The 18,095-nt window shown below is 39.8% G+C and overlaps 5 protein-coding genes across 6 annotated transcripts; 2 read left to right on the top strand and 3 right to left on the bottom strand.

Annotated features, from left to right (window-relative positions):
• Positions 1–2,743: 2,743 nt before the first annotated feature.
• LOC107870025 (zeatin O-glucosyltransferase) lies at positions 2,744–5,110 on the top strand. Its single transcript, XM_016716409.2, is given in 4 exon segments — positions 2,744–2,883; positions 3,002–3,078; positions 3,203–3,602; positions 4,332–5,110. Coding segments are annotated over 4 exon segments (1,356 nt in total). The 3' UTR covers positions 5,071–5,110.
• Positions 5,111–5,118: 8 nt separating this feature from the next.
• Positions 5,119–7,324, bottom strand: LOC107870022 (zeatin O-xylosyltransferase). The gene is made up of 2 exons (XM_016716406.2): positions 6,964–7,324; positions 5,119–6,868 (listed from the first exon to the last, which is right to left on the bottom strand). The coding sequence occupies exon 2, from the start codon at positions 6,809–6,811 to the stop codon at positions 5,354–5,356; it is 1,458 nt and encodes a 485-aa protein (XP_016571892.2). The 5' UTR covers positions 6,812–6,868; positions 6,964–7,324; the 3' UTR covers positions 5,119–5,353.
• On the bottom strand, positions 5,119–17,378 carry LOC107853863 (zeatin O-glucosyltransferase-like). Its single transcript, XM_047412345.1, has 2 exons — positions 15,681–17,378; positions 5,119–5,294 (listed from the first exon to the last, which is right to left on the bottom strand). Exon 1 carries the CDS (start codon positions 17,185–17,187, stop codon positions 15,682–15,684), a length of 1,506 nt encoding a protein of 501 aa, XP_047268301.1. The 5' UTR covers positions 17,188–17,378; the 3' UTR covers positions 5,119–5,294; position 15,681.
• On the bottom strand, positions 8,299–11,779 carry LOC107853906 (zeatin O-glucosyltransferase). Of its 2 annotated transcripts, XM_047412348.1 has the most exons (3): positions 10,852–11,685; positions 9,551–10,256; positions 8,299–9,202 (listed from the first exon to the last, which is right to left on the bottom strand). In XM_047412348.1, exons 1-3 carry the CDS (start codon positions 11,504–11,506, stop codon positions 9,199–9,201), a joined length of 1,365 nt encoding a protein of 454 aa, XP_047268304.1. In that variant the 5' UTR covers positions 11,507–11,685; the 3' UTR covers positions 8,299–9,198. The 2 variants fall into 2 exon arrangements, with proteins under 2 accessions (XP_047268304.1, XP_047268303.1); XM_047412347.1 differs by lacking the exon at positions 8,299–9,202 and having other exon boundaries at positions 9,332–10,256; positions 10,852–11,779.
• LOC124898855 (zeatin O-glucosyltransferase-like) lies at positions 14,734–15,215 on the top strand. Its single transcript, XM_047412914.1, has 2 exons — positions 14,734–15,050; positions 15,155–15,215. The coding sequence occupies exons 1-2, from the start codon at positions 14,734–14,736 to the stop codon at positions 15,213–15,215; spliced, it is 378 nt and encodes a 125-aa protein (XP_047268870.1).
• Positions 17,379–18,095: the final 717 nt, after the last annotated feature.

Here is an 18,095-nt window from a genome sequence, read left to right as displayed (position 1 = left end):
TGTAACATCTCTGCTACTTGTTTTTCCAGCTCATTCTTCTGGTAATAATTGTACCTATAAGGTCTCAAGGATACCGGTCTAGCTCCTGGATACCGGTCTAGCTCCTGGTATGATGGGAATTGCATGATCTTGAGCTCTGGGTGGTGGTATGTCAGTAGGTTCCTCAAATATATGGGCAAAGTCAGCTAACACTTCTTGCACTTCTCCTGGTATCATCCCTTCACTACTCATATCACCTCCATCTATAGTAAAAAGATGAGCTAATAAAGCTTGACCCTTCTTGAGTATTTTGCCCATTGATTTAGCTGTGATTTGGTGCAAAGCTACCGTTTCTACGTCTTCTTTCAGTGTCACTACCTTACTACCCTGCTTGATCTTAAGCTAATATAGTTTATAGTCAAAGGTTACAGGTGTATGCACTGTCATCTAATCACCTCCCAAAACCATATCACAACTACCTAGATTCAGCAACCTGAATTTATCTTCAAACTCAACCCCGTTAGCCTTCCACTTAACCCTGGGCACACTGTGATGGATAAACATCTGTTGGACATTGGCCACCATCACTCTCATTGGGGTATCCACCTGAGCAAAAACCCCTAGTTCCTTAGCAATTTGCATGTATAAAAAATATGTGTACTACCGGAATCTACTAGTAATACCACTGTTCTCTTTTTGATCCACCCTTTGACTTTGAAAGTATTTGGTTCTATGGTACCTGACATGGCATTCAAGCACACTGCCTCTTCTTCCATTACCTCGATTCCTTCTTCTTTCTCTTGAGATTCCTCCTGCTCTTCCAGTATAGTTCCCTGTCCTTGCTCTTCTTCTGCTGTGATGGCATTTAACAGTTTGTCTTTGCATACATGTCCTGGAAAGTATCTTTCTCCATACCTCCAATAAGCACCTGGTATTCTCTTGAATTCTGGCTTGACTTCAGGTTTAGGCAGTGTTGCTTGGATCTTCTGCCCAGTACTGCTTCCTTTAATCAACTCCTTGCTAACTGGTGCAACCGTCCCCTTGTGTAACCATCTATCCCTTTTTTCCCTGGCATTAATAACTCGCTCTTGTTTCCTGGCAAGTGACACAACTTGGGCCAAGTTTACAGGATCATACATCTTAACAGCCTCCCTAATTTCTTCTTTCAAACCTCCAACAAAACACTCCAAAATGAAATCCTCAGGAACTCTAGGATTTCTCATCAATACCTGAGCCCTAAGTTCCTCAAACTTTTGCAGATAATCATTCACTGTACCTTGTTGAGTGAGAATTTTGAATTCAGCCACCACACTTTCACTGTGATCATCTTCAAACCTCATCACCAACTCCTCACAGAACTCCTCCCACCTCACCAGACTTCTCGTAAGCGTATAAGAGAAATACCAAGCCTCAGCATCTCCCTCCATGTGTAACGTAGCCATTTCAAGTTTTCTAGCTGGATTAGTGATTCTATAAATATTGAAGTACTTGCTGCACCTTCTCAACCAAGATTGAGGCTCAGCTCCTCCATATATGGGAAATTGGAGCTTGGGATGAAACTCGTGGCTCAGATTGGGTCCATTTCCCCCCACTTCATCTACTCTATTAGGCGTAGGAAGCAATCCATCACCTCTGTTGCTGCTTTCAGGAGTAACTGGACTCTTACCAGTGCTTTTTCCTAATAATCTCATCATAGCTTCATGAGTTTCCTCCATCATTTGCTTCATATCTCCTTGAGTAGAGCCCATCTCAGTCAACCGTGACTCTATAGCCGAGAGCTTAGAGTCCACCTCTACTTTATTAGCCTGCACTTGAGCTTCAATTTTTCTCTAGTGTTCCTCGTCTTGTTTAGCCCTTGTAGCATTCGCTCCGGTCATTATCCACAGGTATAATCAAAACCGATGGCTTTGATACCAATTTATAATGAACTCCAACAATCACAACAAATTAAATCGACAACAAATCAACAATTACACTAACTTCATGCTGAACAGTGTTCAAACAGTAATAACTGAATTTCGGAAATGACTAACTAAAATTCAATTAAATCGCAAAGAGTACTAAAACTGAAGGAAAATCCTAGATAATCTAGCTCAGCAACTCGATTTCAAAGGTGAACAACCCAGCTCGAAGTAACTGCATACCTGAATCAATAGTCAATTTGTAGATCAGCTCATTTCCAATTAATTGAAAATAACTTCACTGGAAGGTAAGGATTTTGGAAGATAAGAATAGAATTGGGAAGAGGAAGAATAAGAATTTGGATTGAGATTTAGGGAAGAAGTTTTGGAAGGAACACGAGCTTAGAACATACCAATTTCAGATGCCTTTCTTCTGTTTGTATTTGATATTTATACCCCCTTTTGAGTGAATCTCAGCCCTTGATCTAATTTAATCACCACCCTTGATTACTAACTGCTGAACCTTATTTAAATAGGCTCTAACGGTGTCGTTTAGTAGTGTTGGATAATATGTGTAACGAATGATCATTACAGCTCGATGAAAGAATCCAACTCCACTCGAGAAGAACTCCCATTCCCTGTGGAGCATCTAACGGCTTCTCCCAATTCTTCTGCTCTTTTCCTAATTCCATCACCTCTTCTGATGCCATCAAATTTCTCACGACATTCTCAATAGTGGATGCACTTACTATCTTCCCTCGTTTCTCCCACTCCCTAACAAGCAAGCCTATTTTCGAATGGGCTATTAGACCAATTCTGCCTACTAAACTCGATCATATCTCACACCAATAGCTGCTTGTCCTATGTTCGGTGACCAACCAAGGAATAGTTTCTTGGTGACGGAAGTTTTGAAAATAGGCCTGACTGTGAGGGAGTGGGAGAAACGCGAGGAGATAGTAAGTACATCCACTAATGAAAATGTCGTGAGAAAGCTGAGAAGAAGGCAATATTCCAAACGCAAGAATTAATAGGACTGAATGATTTTGTTAGTAGAATAGAACTTCCCTTAGTGGATTACAACTCTTGGTAATTCAGTTTTATAGGACTTTTTCTATTTCTAGCTTGTTAGGACTCTTTGCTACTGTAAACCTCTATTTAAGAGAGTTGAGAGTCAGAACTTTCTCAAACAAGTTCCCAGGTCTGCAGTTCCCTGAATGAACCGCAAATTCAGCAATCATCGGTAAGTCACGAAACAAAAACAAGAGCTTAGACCATAACGTTAGGTTTGACTTCCAAGTTAGTTGTCCAGTGACTCGATCCAGAACTAGGGGCCATAACAAAAATCCACTTCCATGACATCCCAACACCTGATTTTGACTCACCTTCACCTGATCCTAATGCATTGAGCAAATTTCCAGCTCAACTCATACCATCTTACAACGCCTGCACACTTCTTCGCGAGCCTATCGCGTTGTTACTTGGTGAACTCTCGACTATATCAAGATGAGTTGTCGTTGTTCATGATGTTTTAATGTCCTATAATGTTCAGGATGTTTGTTCCTTGCATAATGTTGAGTCTTATATATTTAACTGTGCTAAAAGGTTTCGTATTTGGTTAATCCAGTTTGAAGGGGAGCCTTGGAGTAACTGGTAAAGTTGTTGCCATATGACCCGAAAGTCACGGGTTCAAGATTTAGAAACAGCCTCTGGCAGTAATGCAAGGTAAGACTGCGTACGATACACCCTTGTGGTGGGCTCCTTCCCCGAACACCGCGCATAGCGGTTGCTTTAGTGCGCCGAGCTGCCCTTTTTAGTCTGTTCATATTAGAAGTCGTAGTATTGATCCTGTAGTTTCTTGTCCTTTAACTTCTGTCGCTATTCGTTGCTTTTTAGTCTGTTCATATTAGAAGTCGTAGTATTGCTCCTGTAGTTTCTTGTCCTTTAACTTCTGTCACTATTCGTTGTTTCTTGAACTCGGTTATTGCGTTGTTTCTGTTGTAGTTTTTGTTTTGTTACTATCTACTATTTTTGTTTTTATTTGTTGTTTCTTGTACTTCCATTAATTCATTTTTGGAATTGCTTTGGACTGCGTTTTCTTGAGCCGGTGGTTTATTGTAAACGACCTCTCTACCTTTGAGGTAGGGGTAAGGTCCGCGTACAATCTACCCTCCGCAGCCGTACTTTCATGACCGCATACAATATAGTTTTCTTTGTCGTCTGATTTATCACCATCATGGCAGGGGCAGATCCAGGATTTTCAGTGAGGGAGTTCAGTAGTACATATACGGACTAGTCGAAGGGGGTTCAGCCTCTATTATTTATACATAAAAAAAAATTACAATGTAAAAATAGTATAATTTTCCAACGAAAAAGGATCAGATGAACCCCTGGAATACATGTACATCTGCCACTGCATCATGGCATGACTCCCTGATTATTTCATTCCAACAGGTGCTTCTCTTGATTTGATGGCAAAATTGCAAGTACACAAAACAAGAAGCAATGGGCAATCGGACCGATTTTGCCTATTAAACAAGATCATGTATCAGATAAGAGAAACAAGTGTTTAGATTGGCTTGATAACCAACCTTCAAGATCAGTTCTTTATGTATCTTTTGGATCATCAACTACATTTACTGATAAAGAAGTCACGGAGCTCGCGATGGTATTAGAGAGAAGCAAACAGAAGTTTCTATGGGTGTTGAGAGATGCCGATAGAGGAGATATCTTTACCGGGGAAGCTAGAAGATTTGAGTTGCTAGAAGGGTACGAAGAAAGAGCGAAAGGGGTCGGGTTAGTCGTCAGAGATTGGGCGCCACAACTTGAAATCTTGGCTCATTCGTCCACAGGCAGGTTCATGAGTCACTGTGGATGGAATTCTTGCATAGAGAGCATTACGATGGGAGTTCCAATAGCTACTTGGCCTATGCACTCTGAACAACCACTTAACGGTTTCTTTGCGACGGAAATCTTGAAAACAGGCTTGCTCGTTAGGGAGTGGGAGAAACGCGAGGAGCTAGTCAGTGCATCCGTCATTGAGAATCCCGTGAGGAAGCTGATGGTATCAGAAGAAGGCGATGAGATTAGGAAAAGAGCAGAAGAACTGGGAGAAGCAGTGAGGCAGTCCACGGAGAAAGGGGGTGCTTCTCGATTGGAGTTAGATTCTTTTATCGCGCATATAACTAGATAAACTTGTATCAAAACTGTTTCGTAATACATATTTCGAGGGACATAGAAATGTACGAATAAAGTCTTGTCGTAAAACAATCTAATACATGACATATGGATACAGCCAATTTAGCATATGCAAAAACAACTGCGAAATGTATACAGGATTATTAAGAGAGAACTACAAAGCAATACTCATTGAAGCCATAAAATGTTTCAGATACTGATAAAAGAAATATAAACTAGAATGAGCCAGGAAGCAGGTAAGTAACCAAAGTACTTGAAAGTTCTGGTGAAAATCTAGTCTATCTTGTGATATGTGCGATAAAAGAATCCAACTCTATTTGAGAAGCACCCCCTTTCTCTGTGGAACGCCTTACGGATACTCCCAATTCTTCTGCTCTTTTCCGAATTCCATCACCTTCTTCTGATGCCATCAACTTCCTCACGACATTCTCAATGGTGGATGCGCTTACCAGCTCCTCGCGTTTCTCCCACTCTCTCACAGTCAGGCCTATTTTCAACACTTCTGTCACCAAGAAACTATTCATTGGTTGGTCAGAGTGCATAGGCCAAGCAGCTATAGGCACCCCCATAGTAATGCTCTCTATGCAAGAATTCCAGCCGCAATGACTCATGAACCCGCCTGTGGATGAATGAGCCAAGATTTCTGGTTGTGGCACCCATTCTCTCATAACTAACCCGACCCCTTTTACTCTTTCCTCAAATCCTTCCGGCAACTCAAGTTTTCTAGCTTCCCCGGTAAAGATATCTCCTCTATCGGCTTCTCTCAACACCCATATGAACTTCTGTTTGCTTTGTTCTAATCCCATCGCGAGCTCCATGACTTCTCTATCGGAAAATGTAGTTGTTGTTCCGAAAGATATACAAAGAACTGATCTCGGAGGTTGTTTGTTCAGCCACTTCAAACATATATTGTTGCTATTAGAGGCATTATCGAGTTTTGTAGGCAGAATTGGTCCGATTGCCCATTGTTTTACTCTTTCTACTTGTGCAAGCGAATCAAGAAACTCGCCTTCGATTACTTTGCTCGTATTAAGGATGCTACCTGATCTAGTATCCATATATGGACCTTGAATAGCTAGGAAGTCCCTGAGTTCATCCGGCATCTCTCCTTCAAGGGACGGTAGCTTCTTAAGAAATTCGTCTTCACGTTGGATGGACATCCCCCGAAATAAGAAGGAAAAACAGTATGAATAGAAAGCTGAAACACCATTAAATATATAAGATTCAGCATTGGGCAAGGAATAAACATCTTGAACATTAAAGGACATAAAAGGATCATGAACAACAACGATACGCCTTGATTTCGAGGAGACATCGCGTAAAAAGGAAGCGATGTGCTCGCGCAGAAACAAAGATGCATCCCATAACGGCTTATGATGTAACGGGAATTTTCTCGAGGCACTTAAGTCAGGTGGAGGTGAAGAAAATTCAGGAATTGGAACTTCATGGAAGTGGATTTTGGCTATATCTGAAGGGTTTAAGGCATTGGCTCGAACCTGAGCTTGACGATTAAGTGTAGCTGAGCCAACATAGTAGACTGGAAGATCATACGATGAGGCGATTAAACATGCAAGTTGAAGAAGTTGATTGAGATGGCCTTGAACTGGAAATGGAACCATGACTATAACTACTTCGTGATCTTGTTTCAAGTTGTCAAGTTCATGGTTTGGCAGATCCTCATAGCTACACGTGGAAGTATACCGTTCAGAACTTTGTACTTCTGTCGAATCCTCCATTTCTCCTGAATGAGGGTTCAACCTTTTTGAATTTCTTCAAGGTGACGACTCTGAAGTCTGCGAGAATTGAACATAAAAGTAAACACAGGCAAGACATGGAAATTTCTATTACAATCCATATATAAAAACTTGTTTCAGCAAAAATAAGTTACCTATTCAATCCAACCTTCTGCTGCTTTTGAGTTACTTGAATCGTGTGTGAGGTTGCGAGTGTGTATGTATATATTTAAGAGGATAGGATAACAAATGTGTGAAGGTAAGTAGAGGTACCGTATACGTTGTTAGAAGACAAAAAGGACTTTAATACAAATGTATGTATGTAATATATGTCTTTGTGACCACAGTTTGGAGGATAGGATAACAAATATGACAGAACTTTGGAGGTATGTCCAGAAAAGTATTTTAATGTATTGTGACCATAGTTTTTGCAAGATAGAGATGTCCACTATCTGAAAAGTAAAAAGGTTGTGCTACACAGCTGAAGTTGAGTTTGTTGGAAATATAAGGCTGACCCTTGATAATATCTTGAAGCACTAGGAGCACAGAAGAGGGACAGAAACATTAATATAACCAGAGTACTCCATTCTGACATAACAACAACATACCCGGTGAAATCTCACAAGTGGGGTCTGGGGAGGGTAGAGTGTACGCAGACCAAACCACTACATTGTGGAGGTAGAGAGGCTATTTCCGAGAGACCCTCCGCTCTTACATTACAAGATCACAAAAGGGGTTTATATAGGGGTCAATAGATAATCCAGACTCACAGCCATATGAATTTCTGTTTGCTTTGTTCTAATCCCATCGTTCAATAACATCAGTCAAGAAAATAAAAGATAGCCACGACACGGCATGCTTAATAGATGGTTAGGAAATCTGCTGCTCTTTTCCTCATCTCATCTCCATCTGCAGATGCCACTGAAGTTTTCACAGCATTTTCAGCCATTTCTGATATAACATGTTCATCTTGACGCGTTGCCCATGGCCTAACTGTTGGTCCAATTTTCAACTACTTTGTTATAAGTTGAGAATTCCTTGGCTGATCTGCATGCATTGGCCAACCTGCTATAGGAACTCCAAAGGTCATACTCTCCATACACGAATTCCATCCGCAATGACTCATAAATTAATACGCCCGTTGAACTATGTATTAATATTTCCAACTGTTGTGCCTAATCCTTAGGATAGATGATTTTTCCTAACTTGGCTTGTAAAAACATCTCCTTTGTCAGCACCTCTTGAGTACGCAAATGAACTTTTGGCGACTCTTCTCTGGTCCAACCGCGAGCACTTTGATTTCTTCATCACACAACGAAGTAGTCGTGCCAAATGACACAAAATAACTGAGTTTAGTTCTAGTTTGTCGAGCCAATCCAGGGACTCGTGGTGTTTGTCCGAGCCTTTTTTCTTCTCCGTTAGCACCAGCAGACTAAATGGACCTATAGCCCATGCTTTCATGACACCAAATTCTTTATCGATTAAATTAAGGTACAAACTTTCAACTTTTGAAATGCATTTATCAGCAAGTTTGAATATGTCACAGTACAAGAGTATATATAGGTGCAAGAAGGTCTTAAAATCTAGTTATTATTAACATAAGTCACACGGATATATAGAAGCGATGATCCAAGAGAGAAGAATATATGTAAAAGAGATATTCGGAAAGCATATAGTCATTATGCAACATTGAATCGACTTGGTATTCACCTTATCATGATCCAAGTCTATCTTGTGATATGCGCGATAAAAGAATCTAACTCCATTCGAGAAGCACCCTCTTTCTCTGCGGAACGCCTTACGGCTACTCCCAATTCTTCTGCTCTTTTCCTAATCGCATCGCCTTCTTCTGATGCCATCAACTTCCAAACAACATTTTCAATGGTAGATGCACTCACCAGCTCCTCGCGTTTCTCCCACTCCCTCACGAGCAAGCCTATTTTCAAAACTTCCGTCACCAAGAAACCCGCCCGTGGAGGAATGAGCCAAGATTTCGGGTTGTGGTGCCCATTCTCTTACCACTAAGCCTACTTCTTTTATCCTTTTCTCAAACCCTTCTGGCAGCACAAATCTTCTAGCTTCCCCAGTAAAGATATCTCCTCTATCGGCTTCTCCCAACACCCATAGGAACTTCTGTTTGCTTTGTTCTAATCCCATCGCAACCTTCCATGACTTCTCTATCGGAAAATGTAGTTGTTGTTCCAAAAGATATATAAAGAACTGATCTCGGAGGTTGTTTTCTCAGCCACTTCAAGCATATATTATTCCTATTCGAGATAGGATCGAGTTTGGTAGGTAGAATTGGTCCAATTGCTCGTTGTTGTTTACTTTCTGCTTGTACCAGCAAATCAAGAAACTCGCCTTCAATTACTTTGCTCGTATTATGGATATCACCTGATGCACTTAAAGGGATTAGTGAATGGAAATTGTTAGTTAATCTAGCAGCTATGCTCAAAGAAGATGATAGCTAAATCAGGGATTAATGCGAGAAATGTAGCTAAAAAAGAAATTATAGAGAGAATATAGAAGAGAGAAACTTGTGATATTATTCATGAATGAATGATTACACCAGCGATGCTTGGTTTTATAGCTAACAATCCCACTTGACAGCTGTAACTAACTCTCTAACCGATTATAGGACATTAAAGTATCATGAACAATAACAACCCGTCTTGCTTTTGAGGAAATATCGCGTAAAAAGGAAGAGTTTATCTAGTTATATGAGCAATGAAAGAATCTAACTCCAATCGAGAAGCACCCCCTTTCTCCGTGGACTGCCTTACTGCTTCTCCCAATTCTTCTGCTCTTTTCCTAATCTCATCGCTTTCTTCTGATGCCATTAACTTCCTCACGGCATTCTCAATGACTGATGCAGTGACGAGCTCCTCGCATTTCTCCCACTCCCTAACGAGTAAGCCTGTTTTCAAGATTTCCGTCACAAAGAAACCATTAAGTGGTTGCTCAGAGTGCATAGGCCAAGCAGCTATAGGCACCCCCATAGTAATGCTCTCTATGCAAGAATTCCATACGCAGTGACTCATGAACCCCCCTGTGGACGGATGAGCCAAGATTTCAAGTTGTGGCGCCCAATCTCTGACCACTAACCCGACCCCTTTCACTCTTTCCTCATACCCTTCTGGCAACTCAAATCTTCTAGCTTCCCCGGTAAAGATATCACCTCTATCGGCATATCTCAACACCCATAGAAACTTCTGTTTGCTTCGCTCTAAACCCATCGCGAGCTCCATGACTTCTTTATCGGAGAATGTAGTTGATGATCCAAAAGATACGTAAATAACTGATCTTGGAGGTTGGTTATCAAGCCAATCTAAACACTTGTTTCTCTTATCTGATACATGATCTTGTTTAGTAGGCAAAATCGGTCCGATTGCCCATTGCTTCTTGTTTTCTGTACTTGCAATTTTTGCCATCAAATCAAGAGAAGCACCTGTTGGAACGAAATAGTCGGGGCGTCATGCCATGATGGTGATAAACCAGATGACAAAGAAAACTATATTTTTGATGCAATTAATCCAAGCAAGAGAACAACATCATACCCAGTATAGTCCCACAAAGTGGGGCTGGGGAGGGTAGATTGTACGCAGTGCACCTTACCCCTACCTTAGAGGTAGACAGGTCGTTTATGATAAACCACCGGCTCGAGAAAAAGCAGTCCAAAGTAGTCCCAAAAAAGACTTAATGGAAGTACGAGAAACAACAAATAATAACAAAAATAGCATAGTAACAAAACGAAAACCGTGGAAACAGCCTCTGGCAGAAATGCAAGGTAAGGCTGCGTACAATACACCCTTGTGGTGGGGGCCTTCCCCGAACACCGCGCATAGCGGTAGCTTTAGTGAACCGGGCTGCCCCTTTTTAGTAACAAAACGGAAACTACAACAGAAACAACACAATAACCGAGTACAAGAAACAACAAACAGCATTAGAAACTAAAGAACAAGAGCAATACTACGACTTCAAATATGAAACCTTTTTCATCGAGAGAGGTAATTCCATTCAATCAAGGCAACCCGTAACGGTACCTTCAAGTACTTTGTTTGAATTGTATAAATCCCCAGCTCCAATATCTCTAAACTGAAGTTGAAAATCCACCAACTTATTGATCTCATCTGGTGCATCAGCTTCAAGTTTAGGTACCTTTTTAAGTAAATCTTCATCAAGTGGAATAGGCAAACCATTAGGTATACATACAAAACTACAATACATAAAGAAAACAGAAACACAGTTAAATACATAAGACTCAGTATTATGCAAGGAACAATCATCCTGAACATTATAGGACATTAAAGCATCATGAACAACGACAACTCGTCTTGATTTAGTCGAGAGTTCACGAAGCAACAAAGCGATCGGCTCTCGAAGAAGCGTGCAAGCGTTATAAGATGGTATGAGTTGAGCTGGAAATTTGCTCAATGCATTAGGATCAGGTGCAGGTGAGTCAAAATCAGGTGTTGGGATGTCATGGAAGTGGATTTTGGCTATGTATGATGGATTTAACGCCGCGTTGGATCGAACGCGAGCTTGGTGATTATGACTAGCTGAGCCAACAAAGGAAACAGGAAGATTGTGTGATGAGGAGATTAAACAAGCAAATTGAAGCAGTTGATTGAGATGGCTTTGTGCTGGAAATGGAACCATTACTATAACTACTTCAAGGTTCTTATTCATGTTATCCATGGAGAAAACAAGAACAGGATTTGAGAAATGAAGTGAAGGTATATTGAAGAAATTTTTGTTGGTTGTGTTCTATAAAAGTAAATCGAGCGACGAGCGACGATCTGCGTACAGTCTACCCTACACAGAAACTGATCACTTGTGGAATTTCACTCGGTATGTTGTTGTGAGTTGTGGTGTGCTATAAAAGCTATGTATATATATACAAAATATAGACAGCTTCTTGTTTTTGTCACTATGCAAATAATGCATATGCAGTGGCAAGTTGCATCATATGAAACTTGAGCCACTCATTCAAAATGAAATGGTTGATAAAAGAAAATGGGCCCCCACCTCCCAACCCAAACACACAACTTTGGTCCGGTAGTAAGAGCGCAACACATAATGCATAGGTTGAGCACATGTCTTGCGTTGAAATCCTGTTGTAGACTAAACACTTGATCACATATAAACCTGTTACACTCGGTCCGAGCAAAATCTCTAAGATGTAACGACTAATCAAATACATCGATGATGTCCGGATTTGGAAAGTTCAACAATCTTTGTACAATGTTGAACATCGAAAGTAAAACGGCAGACACAGGTTGCGATTCTTCAATTTCACAAACTGCGAGCAACCTTGTCATACAAATCACGAGGCCAATTCTGATTCAAATTGCTTGGGAGGAAGTTTGCAATCTGCAGAACCAAATTCATCACAACATGTTATTGTTAATCAACAAAAGTTTGAGACTTAACATATGATAGGGTAGGAACAAAGCCATAGAAAATTAAAAGAGAGTGAACATGAAAAATCTATACTGTAAAACTTACTTTGGCCCTTAAAGCACGAAGTGACCCGTCAATATCTCTAACATTGTCCAGACAATGAAGCGCAACTTTTAGGAGGTACGGTACACACGCTTGGACATGATGAGACAAATTTTGAAGCAAGGAATGGGAGCTTCGCCACTTCCTTTATTGTTGACACCTAATTTTATCTTGTGCACTGTTATGGTTCGAATAGCTGGTTCTTGGTTAAAGGTCGTGCCTTGATTCTAGTTTAACAATTTTCAGTCTAATATTACCTGATTCGTAGTTGTATTTTATAACCTTGGTTGCTGAGAATTGTTTTGCTGTAAAGGCCTTGAGAGCCATAAGCTATGTGATTGAGTTACGACTACTGCTTTGAGATGATATTTCTGTGGACCTCGATTTGATGATTTTAGTTCGTCGTTGAAGTTCTCTCTCTTTTGGTATTAAAATTTGTAGCCATGTTTTAGTCTGAAGGTTATTTCTTTTCTTTTTTTCCTTTTTCTTTCTTCTTTTTCTAAATCTCACTTCGTTTTTGTCTAATCGGCGTTAGGCAGTATACTGACCATTTGAGTAATAACCGCTTGAAAATTTGAGTTGCAACTCATAGTGTGGCTCATCTTGCGTGGTTGTGTTCTGTCCCTTCGACTTATTCTAGGTGGATTGGTGAGCGTTTCAGTAGTAAATCTATACCTATCTGTCATTTTCTTCGTCTACATAAAAAACTCACAAGTGCAATAGGTGTGCTCAAGTTTAGCACAAATTGGTCTCTTACTAACATGAGATCAAAACCATGCACTTCTTCACATTTCAAGACATACTATGTGCGATATAACTGGAAGTCTCCGTCTGGTATAAACACGCAAAGGTTTCTTTTATGAATTGAAATGGTTCTCATATTTGATATTCCTTTCTTTTGCATCTGCTAATTAGAAGTTTAGTATGCAAGAGGTGTCCAATTTCAGTTCAATATATACTGAGCCTACTGATAATGTGCCCTGTTAAAAGTGAACTGTTATGCCCATGCTATAGTCATTTTGCATAGTGATAGTCAGATTGAAGTTTTCATTTTTATTTTCGCGTACGTAGCAATCATCTCAAATTAGTTAGGAAGAGGTTATACGCTCTGTCTTCATTCCTGTCATGTTGGATTACCCGAAATGCAAAGTCCATTGGCATACATTTCTTCTTTGTCAAATTGATATGAAAATATTTTATGATTCCAACCGGCTCTCGAGTATTTTGTCTATGCCGCGTTGTTCTTAGCTAAGTGCATATTAATTTTTCTTATTTATGTCCCCTTTTATTCCATTTTTTTTTACTTCTTGGGGTGATCATGTACCAAGCTACTTTTAATTTCCCCTGTTTTGTCTGAACTTGATCTTTTAATTGATATGAATATGGATTACTATCCCTAATCGGCTTTTGATTGTTTGAGACCCATACCACGTTGCCAATTTTTCTTTTCGTTAAATCCGCATTAGTTTTTCTTGCGGTTTTGCCTTTCTTTGAACACGTGTTATCTAACCTCCCTCACTTTATTTTTATTTTCTTTTTGTTGGCTTTTCTCCTTTCTTTAATTTAGCTTATATACTAATGTGTTTTATTTTTCTTTCCATCATTCGAGTCCCCACGGACTCTTCCCTTTTTGGATATTCTTCATGGGCCAATAAGGCCTATGTTTTCAAGTCAAGCCGAAAGAGAGTTTAGAGTCGAACTATATACGGATGAAAGAAAGTCGAAGAAGGGAACGGGGTTAAAGCCCCACCCTCGAAGTGGCAATACGAATCGCTAGCCTCTCCTTTTTTCTTTATCCATTGTTGTAATATTTATTTATTTATTTATCATTGTTTTATCTATTTATTGCTTGAGTTATTTTGGGCCTAGAAGCCAAAATTGTACTTAATGCAGGTGAAGCGAAAACTCGAGCCAAGGGGCTCGAAAACATAGAAATGAGACCGGTGAAAGGAGAAATGGGTTGAAAACCCAACTAGATTAGGACAGGTTCAATGGTTTGGGCTTCAAAGCCTAAATCATTACTTCTCCCCTTTCCCTTTTCTTTTTGATTATTTGTTTTGCATGCCTTGTGCGAACCTAGTTAAATCCCTAATGAATTCTCTAAAAACTAATTTTTGCAAACCTTCAAAATATTTCTAAAATCAATCATTTTTTCGGCAAATTAATCTTTAGAAATTAATCAAAAGAATGTTCTCAAACAGATCGGATAACCGCAAGTTAGCGGACGTTTTAGGTGCCTAACACCTTCCTAAAATGTTAATAAGAACCATTTACTCAGAATCTTAAAAAGTTAAAGCGATTTTCCTATTTTGAATCGTTTTAAGTAACTCTCTAAAGGTTTCTTAATTCCTTTTCAAAATTAAGTGGCGACTCTCTCAAAAAGTCAAAATTTCCGCAAAACACAAGTGATGAGGAAATCAATGGCGCTCGCGATTGGACTAGAGAAGAGTCTCCAAAAGTTCATTTGGGTGCTCAGAGATGCTGACAGAGGTGATGTTTTTACAAGTGAAGGTAGAAAAGTACAATTGCCTGAAGGATATGAAGAGAGAATAAAAGGAAGAGGGATTATAGTAAGAGATTGGGCAGCGCAATTGGAAATTTTAGCACATAGTTCAACAGACGGTTTTATGAGTCATTGCGGATGGAATTCGTGTATGGAGAGTATGTCCTTCGGAGTTCCTATAGCAGCGCGACCAATGCATTCGGATCAGCCAAGGAATTCTCAACTTGTAACAAAGTACTTGAAAATTGGACTAATTGTTAGGCCATAGGCGCGTCGTGATGAGCTTGTTACATCAGAGATAGTTAAAAATGCTGCGAAAACATTGATGGCTTCAACAGAGGGAATGGCAATGACAATGGGATGAATTACGGTTACCATCTTCTGGATCGCAACAACTGATGAAAAGTGATGCACAAAAACCAAGAAAGTTGCTGGTTAACTGTGTATGCAATCACTGCTAGTTATGTCCTCCAACACTTTTTGCTGTTTTCCAAAATCAAAGTCACACACACTCACATCAAATTCACATGCTGATTCTCTCAAATTAGAGTGTTTGGCTGTCACGTTGTATGCTTATGTGAGGTGGCCGGTAAACTTGAACTGAGGACAAGAAAAACACATATAAAGTGTATATATGAGAATGCGTTGAAATGATCGTGAAGTATACACAAACAGTAACAACATTATGTAAACCAGAAGGAAGCCTAACACGTTGTCACACGCTTCAGCAAAGCATGTAAGCAAACCCGATAAAAGTTAAGGTAGTACAAACTAGTTTGAGCCAAGAAACAGACTAATGAAAGTTAAATGTAAGGGAAAATGAGAAGTAGCCAAGATACTTGAAAAGTTCTGGTGAAAAACCAGTCTATCTTGTGATATGCGCGATAAAAGAATCTAACTCCATTCGAGAAGCACCCTCTTTTTCTGTTGACCGCCTTACTGCTACTCCCAATTCTTCTGCTCTTTTCCTAATCGCATCGCCCTCTTCTGATGCCATCAACTTCCTCACGACATTTTCAATGGTAGATGCACTCACCAGCTCCTCGCGTTTCTCCCACTCCCTCACAATCAGGCCTATTTTCAACATTTCCGTAACCAAGAAACCATTTATTGGTTGGTCAGAATGCATAGGCCAAGCAGCTATTGGCACTCCCATAGTAATGCTCTCTATACAAGAATTCCATCCGCAATGACTCATGAACCCGCCTGTGGACGAATGAGCCAAGATTTGTGCTTGTGGGGCCCATTCTCTGACCACTAATCCAGTCCCTTCCACTCTTTCCTCAAATCCTTCCGGCAACTCAATTTTTCTGGCTTCTCCGGTAAAGATATCACCTCTATCGGCATCTCTCAACACCCATAAAAACCTCTGTTTGCTCTGCTCTAATCCCATCGCGAGATCCTTGATTTCCCTATCGGAAAATGAGGTTGTTGTTCCGAAAGATACATAAAGAACTGATCTTGGAGGCTGTTTATTCAGCCACTCCAAGCATACACCGTTTCTATTCGAGACACAATCTAGTTTAGTAGGCAATATTGGTCCAACCGCCCATTGTTTCTTCTTCTGTTTACTTGCTACTCGTGCAAGCAAATCAAGAAACTCGCCTTCGATTACTTTGCTTGTATTATGGATATCACCTGATCTAATATCCATAAATGGACTCTGAGAAGCTCCAAGATTCATGAGTTGATCTGTCATAGTTCCTTCAAGGGAAGGTAACTTTTTAAGCAATTCCTCGTCGAGCTGAACAGATATTCCCATCAACAAAGACATCATACAGTACAAAGTGAACACTGAAGTGCAATTAAATATATATGATTCCGCGTTGTGAGAGGACGTAACATCCTGAACATTATAGGACATTAAGCTATCATGAACAACAACAACGCGTCTTGCTTTTGTGGAAATATCGCGTAAGAAAGAAGCAACGGACTCGCGAAGAAGCATAGAAGCATCCCATGATGGCTGAAGTTGTGATGGGAATTTGCTCAAGGCATTACAGTCAGGTGGTGGTGAGGCAAATTCAGGAGTTGGGATGTCATGGAAGTGGATTTTTGCTATGTCTGATGGATTTAAGGCGTTGGCTCGAACTCGAGCTTGACGATTATGAGTAGCTGAGCCAACATAGTAGACAGGGAGATCATATGATGAGGAGATTAAACAGGCAAGTTGAAGAAGTTGATTGAGATGGCCTTGTGCTGGAAATGGAACCAGGACTATTGCTACTTCTTCTTGTTTTAAGTTGCTACACATGGAAGTTGAAAAATCGGAGTTTCTTACTTCTGTTGGATCCTCCCTATCTCCTCCTGATTGAACTTGTGTCATGGGAGTAGAAAAATCAGAATTTCGTACTCGTGTCTGATCTTCCATGTCTCCTGATTATCTTCCTGCAAAGTTGTTCTTGAAGGTGCTTTTAACGATACACAAAGAAAAAAAACAAGGCTCTCAGTTCCTTTATCTGCCAAGGTGACAATGACAAATAATAGTAACAAACAAAATGTTTATATCATCATGTCATACAACTTGTTTTTATCTTTGTGAGTGGGGCAGTAATAGTCACTATTATACAGTATTATAACTAAAATGAGTTTTTAATTACACCATGCATAAACAAAAGACAATGAATTAACTAATATGCATGTCTTATTCCATCTTTTTCACTTGTCTTTTATCATCAACTTTGATTTCGTTACGCTAAGTAGAAAGCATGAATGACAAAAATAATTTCGTTTTCTACTATTCTAAAGTCAGATTTTTGGCCACACACGTTTATGCCTTTCCTTTTTTTTTTTTAATAATATGAATCATTTATCCATGCTTTCAACAAAAGACTCCAACAAACATACTGTGGCCACAATGCTTCTGTACCACATACTTTTGTTTGTGGTTTCGAGTAGATTGTTGGTGGTATTATTTAGTGATAATCTTGTTTCTGCTATTTTCTGTTGTTTTGTCACTGTCTGCTATTTTCTGTTGTTTTGGTCTCGAGCCGAGGGTCTATTGGAAATAACCTCTCTACCTCACCTATGAGGTAGTGGTATGGACTGTGTAGACCTCACTTTGTGGGAATATATTGGGTATGTTGTTGTTGTTGTTATGTAACTGGCAACTTATAATACAATAATATGACAGTCTAGAACTCACTGCAGCAAAAATGAGAAACGTAATAAGAGGCACACAGCTACACTGAAACTGCATAAAAATGAAATAAATGAATACTATATCCTCTTATATAAATTCAAGGTAGCGAAACGAGAGGTTTCTCGAGTTCCTTTCTC

This window comes from Capsicum annuum, chromosome 5 (genome assembly GCF_002878395.1).
Source record: "Capsicum annuum cultivar UCD-10X-F1 chromosome 5, UCD10Xv1.1, whole genome shotgun sequence".
Classification (NCBI taxonomy): domain Eukaryota; kingdom Viridiplantae; phylum Streptophyta; class Magnoliopsida; order Solanales; family Solanaceae; genus Capsicum; species Capsicum annuum.
This window is presented reverse-complemented; position numbering and strand designations above follow the sequence as displayed.